We start from the raw sequence: 18,813 nt of genomic DNA on the forward strand, positions 1-18,813 counted from the left end.
TGGAGATGAGACAAATGTAAATGTGGAAATTGAAGGAAGGTTTCCCTTAGTCCTAAGGCTTCTTTAGTTTAGATTAGCTCCATTTCCTAAGAGATGAGCTAAAAACCAGAGACTGTAGAGATAGCCTCCCTAAACGATGGCTTGTTTTGTGAAAATGCAAGAATCCTAACTGGCTGCTTCCCCGAACACTTGCATTCTTTCCTCCTCATTAAAAAATTCAAAACCACATATATTTTTAAAGATGCAATTAATTAGGGTTATACACGGGGCTTGAAACTAAAACCACATAATTGCTTACAAAGTACCAACCAGACTGATGTACAGTGAGGCAAGACAACCACCAGTCATTAGCAAAACCTTAAATCACACAAGGAGGTAAAAATATACAGCATGTTATTTTCCATATGCCTTATTCAGAAACCCGTGTGTGAGACAGGCTATAATCAAGACAGGAAGAGACACTTTCACAGAAAAAGTCCACAGACCTTCTGACTGGCACTCTCCAGCCCCTGGAGTGTTTTTTTTTTGTTTGTTTGTTTTTGTTTTTCCAGCCCTTTCCACGGGGCCCAACTCCAACAACCTATAATCAGCAATTCTTCCTTCAAGGTCAACACAAAGGCATTCATCTCAGCCCTCATGCTCCCTGAGCACCCTACCACATTACTATCTTCCTTACATTTAGTCTTCTCCCAACCCAGATAGCGCTTGCTCTCTACTTTCCATCTTAAGTTCTTTCTTTCCCTCTCACTCCCCTCATGTTTGAGCAGCGATGTGTGCATTGCTGGCACAAAACACCCAACCACAAGCACCAGACAGAAGGAAAGGGTTTACTGAGCTAAGAGACTCTAGGGGAAGCTTCAAGATGTCAGGGGAAAGGATGGCAGAGCAGAGGCTAGACGTCACGTCTTGCCACAGCAGCTGACAGGAAGCAGCAAGAGAGTGAGCTAGCAGCTCAAATACTGGTTGGAAGTGGTCTAACTACTGGGTGGGATTTAAGCTAATAAACATCACGGTCTGTTCCCAGAGATGCACCTCCTCCAGAAAGGCTCCACCTCCCAAAGGCTGTACCAACTGGGGACTGAGTGTGAGGCCAAATCACCAACATGTGAAGCCATGGGGAACATTCAAACTACCATGCTGTGATCCTCTTCCTTTCTCAGTCAGATTGACTGTCCATGCTTAAGGATTCAACAGCCTCCTCTACTCTTACAATTTCAGCCTTCTACCTCGCATTTAGTCACAGCCTGGACATGTCCACTTACAGGGTACCGCTTTGAACAAAGGTACTAGAATCAAGTGTCCAAGTCCCAAAATTATGCACAAAAAACCATGACCCATTTCTCATTGAGTCAAAATCTATTCTGAGGAAAAAGAAGAGAGTTGGGGGTGGGGGAAAGGTGTCACAGCATTTAACAAAAGAGCCAGCTAGGAAAAAAAATGGGGACATAGTCAGTGAAATTGGCACAGCCTTTTACCAGCGATCAAAACACTGCTGTAAATTTCCAAAGCTCTGATGAAACACAGGGAAAAAAAATATATCAGAATTCTACCACTATACCTGCAACAAACTCCAGGGACAAGTACCATTGCAGCTTACAGAATGACAAATTCCAGGAACAAGCACCATGACAGCTTACAGAATGCCAACTGTAACACATGATCATGCTACCTCTAGCTCCTCGATACACACATCCTTTAGAAATTACCCAGCCCTTTTGTATCATGTTTTTACAAACACAGTATCTTTTCAATGGGGACAAATCCCCAAGTAAATGGGAATCTCTCTTTCTGTCCCCTTGCCACTAAGCACTCAGAAATTGCCAGTCCGATTTGTAAACAACACTTAGTTTCATTATTGTAAATCAATTTCTTGGGGCTTATCACTCCACAGAGAGCTGAAATAATTGAATTTCTCAACTTCTACAGAGAAAGACTTGGGCAGGAAATAACTACATTAAGGCTTTGAAAGGTAGATCTTTAGCTGTTCTTTAGCAGAAAATTCCCCTGGAGGATTCTGGTCCACTCCCCTAATTCAGTGCTCTGTGGTGGCAACTGAGTTAGCTGTCTATATTGGCTGGGATAAGGCAGTGGGGGACCCTGTTGATGGAATGTAGTGCTGGCAGCTAAGCCCTCACAACTCCTAAATAATGGGCTTTAAAAACTCAGAATGTAGAATTTTTCAATGTATAGCTAAAAAGCAACAAAACGCAAACAAACAAACAAATCTAGAAATATTTATGGTTAGTTAAAAAATATGCATAGCATAATATAAGACCTTGGGTCAGTGTTCTACTCAACAACATAACTATAAAAACTACTTCCAAGTGGACAAAATCTCACGTCACATAGTAAACCCAGAACAAGACTCTTCCTCAACCTAGTAATTTTCTTTTATTACGACAACTTCAATCATAGATGCAAATGGAAATTTCTGCTCCCTCTGCTACTTTTCTGCTTGACTGAATTTGATAATGAAAATGTCTGTTCCTTTCAGAGGCAGCAAAAGTGTCATTCAGCTTTTATACACCAGGCAGGGCGCAAATGCGCTTGTTTAGATGCGAGAGTGCTTGACTATGCATCATCACGAGCCAAGACATATTTATGGGAGCTGCAGCTTAAAATTCTCTCAAGCAATATAGCAAGCAGCAAATGAAGGTGCATTCGGGCTTCAAACACCTTCCGGCAGCATCTTCCCCTCTGCGCACACCAGCCCCGCCCTCCTTCCCAGGCTGCACTCAAGCGGAAAGCAGTGGACCTGAGCCACAGCCCGTTCCATTACCCCAACGTCTTCCAGGTCAACAGTCCAAAGTCACACGAAAAGACCAACTTTGGTTTCCCTCTCCAGGGAGCAAAAATTCTGAAGAACAAGCATTCCAAGCTGGCTGACGCTCAGCCCTAACTATGCCTTTGGAGGTTTTCAAGTAAGGCCCTAGCACGCAGCGGAGGGAGGCCCAAGAGTCATGCTGGGAGAATGCAGATCTTTCATGTTATATGGAACATTGAGACATGAAGAACTGTGTGGTTACGGGTTCATAATTACAGGGGGGGATATGCTCCCTTTCAAAGAGCTTGGATCCCACCTTTCATTTAAATTATAAAAATGTGCTAAATGTCCATTGAAGGAAAGTCATAATTAGGATGAGTCATTTTATCCCAGATATGTTGTGGTTTGGGAAAAAACGCTGAAGAAGACTGTGAAAACAGATAAGACAATGCAAGTCACCATTTTTAGGTCAAAGGCAGGATGCCTAATGCAAATCAATGTGATGGTTATATTCTGTTGCCCTGATTAATACAATCAAGTTAACAGGTTGTAGGGTCTCCATTATCTAAGCTTCAAGCAACCCACTGGATAGTTAAATGAGGTGTATTCTTAAGGTCACAGCCAAGACAGTGAAGCAAAAGGTCACCTCCCTGGTTTAGCCACACTCTATCCCACTCATGTCATCACACGACAATCTACATGTTCATGTTATTTGGGGTTATTTTCAATGTGGCTGGCTCTTTCCCAGCCTTAGCTCTTCAGTTTCTAGAACAGGAGCAATGGCTAAGTACGTATATCCCTGGAAAGTGTACATTTTTAAGGTCCTATACAGCAGGTCATCTCTATGAATTCAGTTCTACTGTGCTGAAAAGCCAGTTGTTTTAGCAAGTGAGTACAAAAGGCATCTTTGATACCAAGTCTCATGTTAAATGAACATTCAGCTACAACAATAAATAATGGGTCATGTGTGTGTTTTCTTGAATTTTAAACATTTGTCATTCTTAACTGGTGTAGGCAACTCTAATTACTATTCCCATAGTCAACTACTTTCTGTGTTTTGCTTGTAAACGATTTAACTCTTTTCTTCCCAGTTCCGAATTTTAATACATGTGTTCAGTCTTCTCCCAGGGTAAGATGAAAATTCCAACAGCAAGAGTACATCTATGTTTGAAAAACATATGTTGAAGAGCTTGGGGAGATGGCTCAGTGGTAAAAGGTGCTTGCTTGCAAAGCCCTCTAGCCTGGGTCTGATGTGGGTTCAAATCCCCAGAACCCACATAAAAACCAGATGCAAAAAGTGGTGCATGCTCTGGAAGTGTATTTGCAGCAGCAAGAGGCTGTAGCATGTCCATTCTCTCTCATCACAAATAAATTTAAAAGTAAAAAAATACATGCTAAATATGCTGTAACAAATTTTCTATTGAGGGTGAAGTAGCCAAAAGTGCTTCTTAGGGGTAAGAGGGAGAGTGTGTGTTCATTTGTACAAGGGGAGACACACACATGCCACAATGCACATATGGAAGGCTGAGGAAAGCTTTTGAATGTTGATCTTCTCCTTCCTACTTGTTTAGAGGCAAGGTCTCTTGCTATTTACTGTTTCCAGCCCCAGTATACCAAATACACCAACAAACAAATTAAGGGCAAAGAAACCACAGTAAACAAATCTCACAAATGTTTCAGCTTTCTACACACAAACCTCCGGTACATAATTTCATACAAACCAGTGTGAAGGGGTGTGACTCTGCTTTGTGGCGTTCAGATATTCTTTCTAAGGTCCAAAGACACTTGGACACCAGCTATTTTCTGAATTTGGAATTCATGTTATTGCTTAATTTTTATGTCAAACATTCTCTGTGGGGATGAACTGTAAGAATGAGATAAGGGGATCCACTATGGGAAAGAAGTGTGGGAACACTTCTTATGGACCTTGCAAGTAACGTGTCTGAAGCTACTGCTGTGAGATGCCAAAATCCTGACTTGTAACTTGCCCTGAAATTAATCTTACAACCACATAGCCCACCAGCTTAAAGCAATGTGACTAGGTTTCCTCTACCTAGCTGTACCTTTGACCTGAACTTCACAGACAACCAATACTGACAAGGTATGTGTAGAGATGCTGACTGATCTTAAGCTATGATCTTTGCCTCACTTCCTCAGTGACCTGGTTGTACTCCTGACCCGGAACAGTGTGTGTGTGTGTGTGTGTGTGTGTGTGTGTGTGTGTGTGTGTGTATGTGTGTGTGCAGTGCTGATCACAGTGTTAAAGACAATACAGTCAGCAACCAATTACGCACAGAACTGCCACAGATATGGGGAAGACAACAGGTGGACTTGGTTGGACTATACTTGTGAGCAAAGAGTGTATGTGAGTGTTCTGAATCAGCAGAGTCCCACCGGTCATAAACCTAAGTCCCTTTGAAGAAATGTGTAAGGACTATTCAAAATCAAAAGTTCCCTGCCCTTCACTCATGTGTTGCCCGTCCTTTGCCCATGTAATACTAATTCTTCCCATGTGACTGCTTTTTTGACTGCCCAGTTAAAACACCACTAAGTGCCTGTTAGCAGTAGCTACAACCACAGGCACGTCAGAGCAGTGGCTCCAGCAAAAGCAGTAGGTTCACCCTCAGTTTAACATCTCCAGGGGTTAGTTAGTTTTCTTTCTTACAGGCTCTGCTCTAAAAACCCCCTATCCCCTCTTGGGCAAATAAATTCAAGGGTCACTTTCTATAATTCTAGGAATGTGCTCCCAAATTGTGTGACTATTTCTGCTAACTAATGCTGGCCTTAAATGAGGTAAATGACACCTGTGGTGATCTTAGGAGATGAGATTTTGTCAAGTGAAGTTCCTGTGCATGTCTTCTGCCTTCCTGGCCCTCAGGTAATTCCTTTTCTTCTATTTACTTCTGCTAGCTAGTATTCAGCTAAATTCTCAATTCATTCCTTCAACACACACCTACTAAGTATAAATTACATGCTATGATCATCCAAGAGAGGGGATTTTTCAGTCAGTGAACAAGTGTCAATCATCAAAGGCCAATTATTTCTAAGTCACAGATATTGCAGGAATATAGTCTTTATCTTTAACATCAAGCCCTTATTTATTTGCAGTATAGCTCAACAATTACTCTTTTCTGTCTCAAGGCCCTCAAATTCACTGATGTAACACCTTCCCTAATACCATCTTAGGCACCTGCAATTAAAATTCAAAGATGATGAGAAACTGCATCACCAGAGTTACTATAGATATCAAAACCATGATGAGTAAAATCAGTTTGTCTTTAATCCAATTGTTACATTTATTCAAAAGAAGGCTATAAGCTGGTGTGGTGGTTCATGCCTTTAATCCCAGCACTTGGGAGGCAGAGGTAGGAGAATCACCATGAATTCAAGTGAAATCCTACCTTGAAAAACCAAAAGAAAAAAAAAAATAATAATGCTATAGTAGAAACATTTATCCTGATGCACAGTATCACACTATAAGAAGGACTAAGAAAGCAGGTCCACAGAGATGATTCATGAAAGTCAGTGTGTGCCATAGTCCACACTAAAGGCTTACATATTTTTATATACATCAGAAAAATGAAATAATAGAAATAATGTTTTTAATTTGGAAAGATTGATTCATCTGATTACTTCCCCAAATGTTTTATATAAAAATAATTAACTATTGTAATTATTTTCTGACTCTCACTCCTTCTCACCATAATATCAATAGTTTTATTGTCCCTGGAACACTTCCCATGGGTTTTATAATTTACTGCTTCCTTGTTTTCTCCACATGTCCATCAGAATCCTTATCCTGGCTCCATCCTCCTTCTGGAGAACCCCACCCCATACCTTCACACATATGATTGCGTCAGAAGATGCAGTATAGTTCTTATCGTCGATACTGCCCCAAAGACCCAAGCAATAAAGAGGTATAAGATATTTGAAATGGGAGGCCTTGAGGTAGTTGCTTATATCATTACCGGGCAAGGAAGGAGTTCCCGCAAGAGAACTGTGGGGACCTAGCTTCATCTTTTTCAACATACATTTTCCCCACTTTTAGGCCATGAGGGAAAAGGTTTTGCTCCTACAAATGTGCTTCTACCATAATGCGCTATCTTATTACAAGCCCAAACAATTGTGGAGTGGAACCTTTAAATCTCTGACCTAAAAATAAACCTTCCTTCTATAAGTTATCTCACACATTTTTGTTACAGTGATAGAAAGTTGATTAACCCAGTATGAAAAAAAAAAAAAAATCACGTTTGGACAATGTTGTGAGTTTTTTTAAAAAAAAAAAAAACTGTAGTACATATAATTAATAATTACCTTAAAAATAAGTAAATAGTTATGCTGTAATAGGTAGGATTTGGATGTATGTTTAATTCATAAATTAAAATTGAAAAAATTTAAGCCCACCTCAAAAAGTATCTCAATTCTGTCACACTGTACTATGGTGCTTCGACATCTGTGCATTTATAAGACTCTTAAAGTCTATAAAAAAAAATGTTCTTCCATCCCTCCCACTATTTTTAAGATGGGTAGACTCTATGTGACATTTTAAAATATTTTCCTGGGCTGGAGAGGTGGATTAATGGTTAAGAAGCTTGCCTGAGGACTCAGGTGCCCATCTAAGCTGTAGCAGACACTTCAGATTCACCAGGATGAACTTCCAGACCAGGAACAGTTAGGGAAGGAAGGAATTTATTGAAACTTACAGATCCAGGGGACGTTCCATAATTGCAGAAGAAGTTGGCCCCCTCTTAAAGGACCAAGTAGAGAGAGAGAGAGGTGGGGGGAGAGGGAGAGGGAGAACAAGCGAGAGAGAAAGAGAGAGAGAGAGAGAGAGAGAGAGAGAGAGAGAGAGAGAGAGAGAGGGGGGGGGAGAGAGAGGGAGAGGGAGGGAGAGAGGGAGAGAGAAACCAATATCCACAACCACACGGCACACTTCAGGAACTCCTGGTGGAACTAGGTACTTTGCATATCTTTAGATTGGAATTTCAAAATCACCACCACATCTTAAGATCTGCCCAGTGACACTTCCCCCAGCCATGTAGCTGCAGATCCAAACTACAAACTAATAAAACACTGAATATATTGGGGGGGGCATCTATTCAAACTACTATATTCCACTCCTAACCCCCAATAGATTTAAAACCATCACACACTGTAAACTGTATTCAGTCCAATTTCAAAGGTTCCCACAGTCTTGACCAAATTAAGATAGTTTCAAAGTTCCAAGTCTCCTATGATATTTAAGATTGTCTCTTATCTATAAGTCCTGTAAAATCAAAGAAGTTATATACTTTCACATATAAAGGCACAGAGTAAACATTTTCAGTTAGTATAAGGCATACAAAAGAGAGACTAGAACAATGCGAACTCAACAATCATCATGCAAACATAAAACTTGTACAGTTCAAGGCCAGTGATTGACAGGCTCCAGATTTTTTAATTCTGCCCTCCAGCTGGTCTGAGTAACCAGGGAAAACTGCCATCATCAGCCAATAGCGTCTGTGGTAGTCCTTGCACAGTCCCAGTATCTCCAAAGTATCTTCAGGTCTCCATGCAAACCAAGGTCCATCTTCCAATAGCTTTGCCAGCCTATCAGGGTCATCAAGCCCTGCCTCATTCCACATCTCAGCAGCAGCTCCTATAACCATGTGTACTTCATGACCACTCCATGCATTTTTCATGCTTCCAAAACTAATACCAGTTGTGCAAGACACAGCCATATTCTTAATTCAGGGATGAAATAAATTGTAACCTTGAAAAGCAGGTTCCTTTGCCAGTCAACTCTTTCCAAGAGCTTGCATGTCTATCACAGTCTTCCCTCAGGCATCCTCCCCATTGTTTTAATGTAAAGCAGTTGGCCGGCCCATCTTCCTGAAGATTGCTAAAGTGTTTGATAATAGCAGCTTCAGTAACATTAAACCAGTCTCAGTGCCTATAATTTTAACTTGCTCAAAGTTTTCCAACTTAAAAATCTTAAGTCTCTCAGTCCAGTATATTTAGCCAAGTACATCAGTCCATTACAAATTTACCCTTGATCAAACTCTCTGGGCCTGGGTAGCAATACACAGCTAGCCCTTATGCCAGTATCCCAGTTCCATCAACATCCTCTGCTGTCTCTACTTCCCCTTAGAAAGCACATAAGCCAAGCCTCCAAATGCATAAGCCAGGCCTCCAAATACAATTCTCATTGCACTTGGCATTCCCAAACTCTCATCAGAATAGTCCATAAAACATGGTTTACTACTCCTGAAGGCAACTTTAGTTGTTAAGTATCAAGTCCATACCCATTCCTCCAAAACAAAAGTTCCAAAAGATCAAAATCCACATGGTCAGATTAATCTCACCACATGCCAGGTATCAATTTCTGTAGCAGACAGCTCCAGGTTTGCTCAGAGGAACTTTCAGATCAAGCAGTTACAGAAGGAGGGGATTTATTAAAGCTTACAGATCCAGAGGACGTTCCATAACGGCAGAAGAAGTTGGCCCCCTCTTAAAGGACCAAAAAGAGAGAGAGAGGAGAGAGGAGAGAGAAAAGCTACAACCACACAACACACTTCAGGAACTCCAGCAGGAACTAAGCACTTTGCATACTTTAGATCAGAATTTCAAACCCACCAACACACCTTAAGATCTGCTCAGTGACACCTCCTCCAATCTGGTGGCTGCAGCTACAAACTACAAACTAATAAATCACTGAATATATTGTGGGGAGGCATCTATTCAAACTATCACATAAGCCAAATGCACAAGGTAGTGCATGTGTCTTGAATTCATTTGCAGTGGCTAAAGGCCCTGTTGCAATCATTCTCTCTCTCTCTCTCTCTCTCTCTCTCTCTCTCTCTCTCTCTCTCATAAATTAAAATACTTAAAATATTTTTCTAATGAGTCAAAGAATGACTTTATTATACTATCTGTCAAGAATATCTATATACATACTTGTCAGAAAAAGATTACAATGACTATAGACCATTCACAGGATCAGATACCCAGAGAACAAGACATCTTTGTTCTGAGCTGTTATTAAAACAACGAAATTCAAATTTAAAATAAGTTGCATTCTTTTAATACTCTGTTAAGTACTTATAAATCTTTTTCATATTCTAAATATTTTCCTGGTCATTGAGAGCAACATGTTTGTATACTCTTCACTATAAGCATAATGACAATAATATTACGAGTAATAATGCCTCAGCTTCTGATTCTTTTGGGGGGTTATAAACCAGACTTTGGCCTTGTAAATCAACAGTAATTTATCTCTGGTAATGTAGTTTGCCTTTTCTGGGCCAAGAGACATGAAGAAGTGGACCAATTTCAAGAGTGGATCCATTACCCCATGAAAAATAGTCATGCAAAGAGAAATGATTTTAAAGCATTGTACAAAAATAACTCCCTGAGTGATAATAAATGATGGCTTTGAATTTCACAGATGACAATTAATGAAATGTTCATGTGATTAAGACAGATTTTACACTTTGGTTCTGGAAGTATCAAAAGCAAGGAATGAAATGAGAAAGCCAGCTCATTCCCAAGGGAAATCATGCATTCCATAAGAGGAAAGTGGCGACAGCAATGTGATACACTTTCCCCATCTCAACAAGGAATGCAAGATACTGCAGAGCAAGTAAGGCCAAGGTAAACAGAGGGTTTAATAAAAAATAACCCAGCACAACACTCCAGCCTTCATCAGAGAGGTGAGAGAGGTTACATGCCAGGCATAACAGGCATGCTTTTCTTTTCAAGCTTTGTTTTGAATTTTAACATGATAACATTAATACAAGCTTATTTTGTTTCCTAGGCCATATCTTTGTGAGAACTAAAGTAGTTAAAACTCTTTGTTTCCTGAAAGATATATTTGGATACAGTCCGAGATTTCAGAAAGTTCTTAGGTTAATGCTAAACAGTAATTCTTTGTTCAAGCAGAAAATGATAAGAAAGGATGTTACATATTATACTAGAAAAGAGAAAACATTATCAAACAAGAGTTTTATCCTGTACCAGGGGTCATAGCTATTGCTCTTATCAACACAAAATTTTAAATTGTTTCATGTCTCTAGTTCACTGTCTATCTCATATGGCTGAAATATATATATAATATAATAAACACTAGAGATTAGAAATCAAGATAATGGGCCTACTCGTGATTTTAGCCCATCATGGCATGAAATCCAACCTCTCTGACTCTTTATTTATTGATTGGTATTTACACTAGGAAGACAAACATAAGCAATCTCACTGGAGAAATATTCCACGAATATCCTATTGTATTACAAAGGGTTTGATAACAAGATGGATAAGAGGTTATGAAATCAGGGGGAAAGCAAGTCAGTGAAGAGGAAAGAAGAGAGAAAGAAAAGATGTTACAACCATGGGATCTTATATAGTTAATGCAAACAAAATGCACACAGGAGTTATATACCCATGCTTTTCAATTATTTCTCTGAAATAGAAGACACATATGCATGCATACACACTGATGTTATTTTATATGCCATCAGATATCTAAAAAATCTGATAGCACTTGAGAAATAAGCAATGTATGTGTATATATATTTTTTTTTCCAAAAGAGTTATTGTGAGATTTATTTAGGGAAAATTAGTATCCAATGAAAATTAGTATCCAGACACACACACACACACACACAGGAAAGGCAGGGCCTGAGAGCCCATTTGGGAAGCAGGGCATGGGAATGGAGTGGAGAGAAAACTGAAGGGGGATTAACAAAATAAAAGGGAAGAAATTCTCCTTCCCCCACCTTAAAGGACACACTCGAGTGCTAAGTGGAATAGGAAGATATTAAGCCTTGTCACCTTCACATTAGGCAAAAAGCTAAGAGATCAGGTAGTAAAGGTCCCATAGTTAAAAGAGAATAACAAAATGAGAAGGAAGAAATTTTCTTCCCCCTCTCCCCATTGCAGGCTGGAATAAGGAAAGAATTAACCAGAACAGGGACCCCAAGGGTCAGGCATCAGAGACCCCTTGGCCATACAGCTAGCCTCTCTTATAGTGAATTAGGATGGATTTTACTGGCAGCTCCAGTGAATTAGGTAGAGAGAGACTAAACGGGCTGGCCCAAGAGAGGCCTGCCTACTTGGGAATGCCAGATTGGGGAGAAAGGGGGCACTGTGGCTGAGGAATGAGACTGGATCAGAGGCTGAATTCCAGTTTTGCCAAGGCAGGCGGGAGTGACATTTCTTTGTTCTCCCTCTTCAGCATGCCTATATTCTTAAATTCTAATCTAATCACAATGGTAAAGTAGTAGATAGGTATGTTCTGCTTGTTATCTTATAGTTCATTCCAAACCCAATGGGAAAAGAACAAGGGTTTATCAAATAAGAAACATGACAGAAAATTCAAACAGGCCCATTCCCTACTGGGAATACCTAATGATTATCTAGTCTATTAGTAGTCAAGAACAATTAATGTCAATGTGCTTATTTCATATCAGATGCTAAGCCAGAACCAGGAAATTTGCTCAGCATGTCACAAGTGACCTGCCTCCTTGAATTATGCACTTCCAACATCAAAAGAACCCAGAATCTATTCAATAGATAAAAGAGAAATCTGGTAGTCACTAAGCAGGAATTAAAACTTTTCATTCTTTCACCCATCTCTCTGACAGTAACTTAAGAAGCATCTCTACTTCCTTTGCACATGTCCACCCTTACAGCCCTAGAAGCCTCATTCAGGGAAATGGTTCTACAGTAGTTAGAAATATAAGCTAAAGACAGGTCAGTAACACTGCTAACTGGTGTTTTCCAGATGAGATTAATTATTAAAAAGAAATGACAGAGGCTGTTTCCCTAAATGGTGCATAATGAAGTTGATCACAATAAAACAGGTCTTTTGACAGTTTCTGTGTATTCACAGTGTAAACTTTTCTAGCTTGGCATGTAGATCTGGTGACATATTTTTACCTCTTTGATTCTTCTATAGTGTTTTACTCAGTTGAAGTTTCACTGCTGCTTTGAGAAGAGGTTTTTAGATGGGAAATTTGGGGGCAGGGATGGGGCCAGCAGAAGGAATATAACTGATTTGGGGGCCAAAAGAAATATTTACCAAAACAATTGGCATCAAATAGTAAATGGCGGTCTCAATGTGGATTTCATCTTTTAGTCATCAATTCTAATGTCCAAAATTCTGAATTATGAAGCAATTAAGATCTAAGTAAAGGTAATACCTAAGCATAACTTCACTACTGATTGACAATTATGTGTCTTAAGAAGTTTAGACTCAATAATATACTTTCAAAGACTTTGTACCTATTCTCAGTGAGTCTACAATCTAAAGATAGTTTATAAGAAACACTGCATGAAACAGTTAAGTGAGTATAACAAACTAATTATGCACAATGTTTGGCCCACCTAACTAACCAACCCCTCAATACTGAACCCTATGGCATATGAGCATCATTTCCTGGTGTAACCACTAAATCACCGTGAAATGCACAATTCTACTACACTACAGTATTCGCTTGAAATATGAGTCATTCTGGATTTAATATCTGAATGTTATTTAGTTTTACATACCTTATTTAATCTTAACTTCTTGACCATATACAAAAAAATACAGAAGCCTTCTAAAGCATTTAATGGAATACAGAAGAACAAGAAGGCTTGCAAATCATAAAATATTTTATAATCTAATTTTCCACACTTTATTCACCAACTATATGTTAAATATTATGCTAACCAGATGAAATCATTTTAATGTCCACTGGTTTCAATGTCTTTCTCAAACAATGTGTAGGAATCAGTATGTCAGTGTGCTCTTATGGTATTCAGTTCTGACCACATAGTGTCCAAATATCTAGAATCTTCAGCAGCTGTGTGCACTTTCTGAGTTTGGTATTGAGCCTCTCTGTTATTATTGAGGTGCTGGTGTTCAAACCCTCAGTGTTATGAAGACTTTCTTTTAAAAACTTCTTTTAGACTTCACAAGAAGTCATCAGAACGTGTGCTATTAGTACTCTACAGTCTCTATATAAATATTTATGTCTTTAATCTTTCTATTGATGAATAGACATAGAAACCATCTAGAAGCAAGTTATCAAATCAAAGAGCCCTGTTTTGTGCAAGGCCTGTTCACATGGGATGCCAGCTGGGAGGAGGATAAGGATCAAGTCAGACTGAAAGTAGACTTCCAACAGGGGTTCCAAGAAAGAATAAAAGAATGAAACAACAGAAAACCACTCAAGTTTTAAAATAAACAGTGAGCAAAAAGTTTGAAGTTGGGAAAAGATTTTATGTTTATTTGCCGGGGGGGGGGGGGGTGTTGTGGTATTTATTTATTTATTTATCCCTGAGGCAGGGTCTCACTCTAGCCCGGGCTGACCTGGAACTCACTCTGTAGCTCCAGGCTGGCAATTCTCCTACTTTAGCCTCCAAAGTGCTAGGGTAAAAGGTGCATACCACCACACCTTGGTAAGAGATTTGAAGCCTTAATGATCAAGCTGTTTCCTTCACTTTGATGTCAAGTATCTCAGTAGAAAAGAAAAACAAACAAACAAAAAAAAAAACACTTTGTGACCTTGACCAGCAACAAGGAAAATTGCTGTTCTAAGAAAAGAGGTTTTAAGAAATTAGCAAACTGCTACACCCTCACATTATAGTCTATGAAATGTATGGGAATAAACACACAAAACACTACGTTTGCAAAACCATGGGCGGCAGAAATGAGAATCATCTGTGTGATTTAGTAAAATAAGGATTCCATGGCCCTATCCCCAGGTATTTTTTCACTCAGTAGTCCTTGGACCAGTCCATGAATTTTCCATTTTCATAAATATCCTCAATAAGTGCATTCTGAGGCAGAGAGCTCAGAAATACTGTTCCTGAATTATTGAAAAATAGACTATGACCTTCATGATCTAGATCACAGCAAAATACATTCATCACTCTGTATCCACTGGGAACTGGTTCTAGATCCATTGTGGACACCAAAATCTCAACTGACATTTAAAATGGCATAGGATTTGGCTATACCCAACACATACCATCTTGAATATTTAAAATCATCTGTACCAGGCCAAGGACATAGGTTAGGGGTACAGCGCTTGCTAGGCATGCACAAGGACTTAGGTTTAATCATTAAGCACCACAAAAACAAACAAACAAAACATTAATAAAAAGAAACTGCCTTCTAATACCCAGTGCAATACATATATAAGTGCTATATAAACACAGATAGAGCTTACTTCCCCCTCCCAAATATTTTGATCCATGGTTGTCTGAATGTGCAATAAAATATCCAAGGATATTGTAGAATTAACTAACAGAGGTGACAATGTGACCTAATTGGAGAATTAGAGCATCCATCCTTCCATCAATGCCAGACACCTGGCTGGCTGCTCACCTAGGCAGCGGTAGGGAATCACAATGTGGGTGTGGGTCTTGCATTGTTTGCGGCCACGCTTGCACCAGTTCTGGATGGTCACTGGCTGGTTGGCTTCCACCACATTGGTGATCTGCAGTTCAGGGTAGACCTGTGGAACATAAGAGGAAATCGTTACCCTTGGCAAGGGCTGGGATGTGCATGCAATAGATGGACATCTGCTACCACTAAGAGGTCCTGCTGTCCCTTCCCCTAGGAGTCAAGCTGCTCAAGAACTTCAGTAGAAAAAAAAAAGGATGTAAATGACAAAGTACCAAGTCATTCCAATCAAGACACTAAGCAAGGTGACCCATATTCAGTGATACCCATTCAAATATTGTTTCCAGGAGAGACAAAGTGGAAACAAGGGAGAGAGAAGAAAGATTGTTAGGTTGTTTCATTTTCAATGAAAAAACCAACAGACTTATGTGGAGATCATAGCTTGTAAGGCTCTAAATGGATGTGGTTATAAAAGCTATACTTAGTGATATGATTTTTTCTTAATTTTAACTACTTTCTATCTCATTAATTGGGCAGATATTATGTATACAGAATGTGGCATATCTATCATAAAGATGAAAAATCTCTATACCTTCCTCTCAATTTTGCAATGAACATATAACTTCTCTAAATAACAATCCATATAAAAGATAAACAATAGCCAGTGGTGCAGGCTAAATTCATTGGCAGAGGAGAATATATACACAAGAATACTTATATCCAGGGCTAGAGAGATGGCTTGGTGCTTAAGACACGTGCCTGTGAAGCCTAAGGTTCAATGTTTGACTCTCCAGGTCCCACATAAGCCAGACGCACAGACGACACAGCACACAAGGCAGTGCACCGGGCTGGAGTTCCGCTGCAGTTGCTGAGGCCCTGGCACACCGATTCTCCTTTTGTCTCTCATAAACAAACAAACAAATATTGATGACCAAATCCTGCTGAAAAGGTTCTTCCAACACTCCAGGCAACTTAGCTCCAAAGGGCACGAATGTCCTCCCTTGGTTTCATTTTGCTCTTCACTATATTAACCCTTTAATACATGTATTTCAGATCACAGATACTGGTCTTTAAAATGCCACTAAAAACTTAAGAGTCCCATGGCTTCATTGCATATAGTGAAAGACAAGTGGTTTTTGTATAGAAATATAATTCTCCCAACCACATTTTCTTATTTATTATATCACAAACTTACAGTACTCATGACTCATAAACTCAGTGGCATCAGAGCTCACCCTGAGGGACTGACTTTATGTGCAGTCAAGCATGAGTTACTGCATTTTTCTAACAGGCTTCTGGCTACCACTTCAGAAACACTACCCTGCTAAGAATTTTCTTAAAAGTTGTCAGATTTTTGATTACCCTGTGGTAGATACAGTCATAGAATATTTCCTTCTTTTTACTTTAAACCAAAAAGAATGCTTGTGGATACAAACTGACTGGTAGGAGAAAAGGACCCTGTTTCCCGTTGGCTGCATACCATCTTCCAACGCCTAAGGTAGCTGTCGGTGACACACAGCAAGAAACTATTAGACCGTCAGTTTCCACGCAAGTCAGATTGCAAGCTGACAAATTACGGCCCTGAACACAGGCTTCTCCCCAAACATGACTAGAGTTTCGCACAGTGATCGGTGAACAATGCATCTCCAAATCCTATCGTGACGCGTTGGTCTCTGGGCTTCACCTTCTCCTCCCTTCTGCATTACAGCAGGGGTCACTGTGAATATGCACTAGCGGACATCACCAAACCTAGAAACCACAAAGCCCAGGCACCCTCTGTCTAATTCCCTAACCAATAATATCGGGGAAGTAATTCCAAACTGACTCAGTTACTTATATTCAGAGGTAAGGAATTTTTCATTTGGAGTTGCCAGACACAATAACATTTTCCTGTTCCAGTCATCAGGAGGTTTATTTAAAGGGGGAGGAATATCAAAAATCAAAATAAGGAAATTTGCTTTGAAGCACAGCATGACCCAATTAGACCATAGAATACACACAGGCAATCCCCAACTACACAAGAAAACAAAACAAAAAATAAACACCTATATTTTTAAGAACTCCCATGGGGGCTGGAGATATGGCTCAGCAGTTAAAGGTACTTATCTGCCAAGCCTGACTGCCCAGGATCTATTCTCCAATCTCCATATAAAGCCAGATACACAAAAATGGCTCATGCATCTGGAGTTCCTTTCAAGTGGCAAGAAGCCCTGAAACAGACTTATTTCCTGTTTTCCTTCCTTCTTCCTTCCTTCATTTCTTCTTTTCTCTCTTTCCTTCCTTCCTTTCTGTCTGTCTCTCTCTCCTTGAAAATACATATTTTTTAAAAACTCCTAGTACTATACCTATTTTTTTTCCAGAAGACTCTTTTTAATGTTCAAAATATAGCCTAACTCAGAGTTTTAGTCAAGAATAATAATTATACACATAAATGTCCTTGAGGTTAGGTATGTCTCTAACTTTTTGCATTAATTAATTACAAGGATTGGCTCAATGTTTAATATTTTCTTTGTGGCAAACCAAATCTCAATATAGGTAACAAAGATGCTTACTTTTTTTTAAAAGTTTTATTTACTTGAGAGAGTCAGAGTGAGGTACAGAGAGAGAGAGAATGGGTACACCAAGGCCACCAGTCACAGCAAACAAACTCCAGACACATGCTCTGCCTTGTGAGTCTGGCTTATGTGGGTCTTGGGAAATTGACCTGGGTCCATTGGCTTTGCAGGCAAATGACTTAACCACTAAGCCATCCCTCCAGCCCGAAGACACTGACATTCTTTAAGCTATTTAATTTGCCTGTGATTTCCAACATATTAACCTGCTAGTTACAACAAACATGATGAAATCTCATAGTCCCTTCTTATCAAAAATGTTTCTTACATGGCATCTATTTATGTTACTTGAGCACTAACTAAAGTGCTTTAGAATAGCACACTTATAGATGCTTAAATCAGGCCTGTGGTAGCTACTTGAAAATAAACTATATCCCAATTCCTACAAATCTGCCTAAATTACAGAGCAGTCAAGTACAAATACTCTCACTGTGTTCCAAGCACACTTTCACCTAAGATCCAGTACACACCACCCTGCAAATGCAACCCATTAGGGTCACCCCATGCAGGCAAACCTCCCCCAGCCACAGTGTGGCACAATTTGGGAAGGTTCTATGGCACTTATCACAGTGAGCCTCATATTCTTGTTAAGTGCATATCCAACTGTCTCCCCAGTACGCAGGCACTTTCCTGGAGGGCAGGAAACAGGATTTGGCCATGTCCTGGCGGTAAGGCTGTCCGGAGGTTGCCAGACCCGCCCCTCCTGGTGGTGCCCGCCCTAGGCCGTGATTATAGTGAGGACATTTTTATCTCCAAAGCTCCATTGCTACACTGCAGGAGACAGAGGGGGAAAAAACTGTAAATTGTGACTTTTTTCAAGAGTTCTTTCTTTTAATTTCTTATGTATTTGCAAGCGGTGGGAGGGGAGAGAGAGAGAGAAAAAAAAAATGGGTGTGTTGGGTGGGGTCTTTTACCACGGCCAACAAACTTCAGATGCATGTGCCACTTTGAGTACCTGGGTTTACATGGGAACTGGGGAATCAAAGTCATCAAGTGCTTTTAGCCACTGAGCCAATGTCCAGCCCTTTTCTCAAGAGTTCTGACACACACCAGCTTTCCTAAGTGAC

At 39.9% G+C, this 18,813-nt stretch overlaps 1 protein-coding gene across 3 annotated transcripts in view; it reads right to left on the reverse strand.

The window, feature by feature from the left end:
- The window catches only part of LOC101608200 (amyloid beta precursor protein), a 263,853-nt gene that overhangs the window by 170,407 nt on the left and 74,633 nt on the right, over positions 1-18,813 (reverse strand). For all 3 annotated transcript variants that reach the window (XM_004654380.2, XM_004654382.2, XM_004654385.2), the window contains exon 3: positions 15,117-15,246. In XM_004654380.2, coding sequence (XP_004654437.1) covers positions 15,117-15,246 — 130 coding nt within the window. The remainder of the gene's footprint in view (positions 1-15,116; positions 15,247-18,813) is intronic.

This window comes from Jaculus jaculus, chromosome 5 (assembly GCF_020740685.1).
Source record: "Jaculus jaculus isolate mJacJac1 chromosome 5, mJacJac1.mat.Y.cur, whole genome shotgun sequence".
NCBI lineage: Eukaryota > Metazoa > Chordata > Mammalia > Rodentia > Dipodidae > Jaculus > Jaculus jaculus.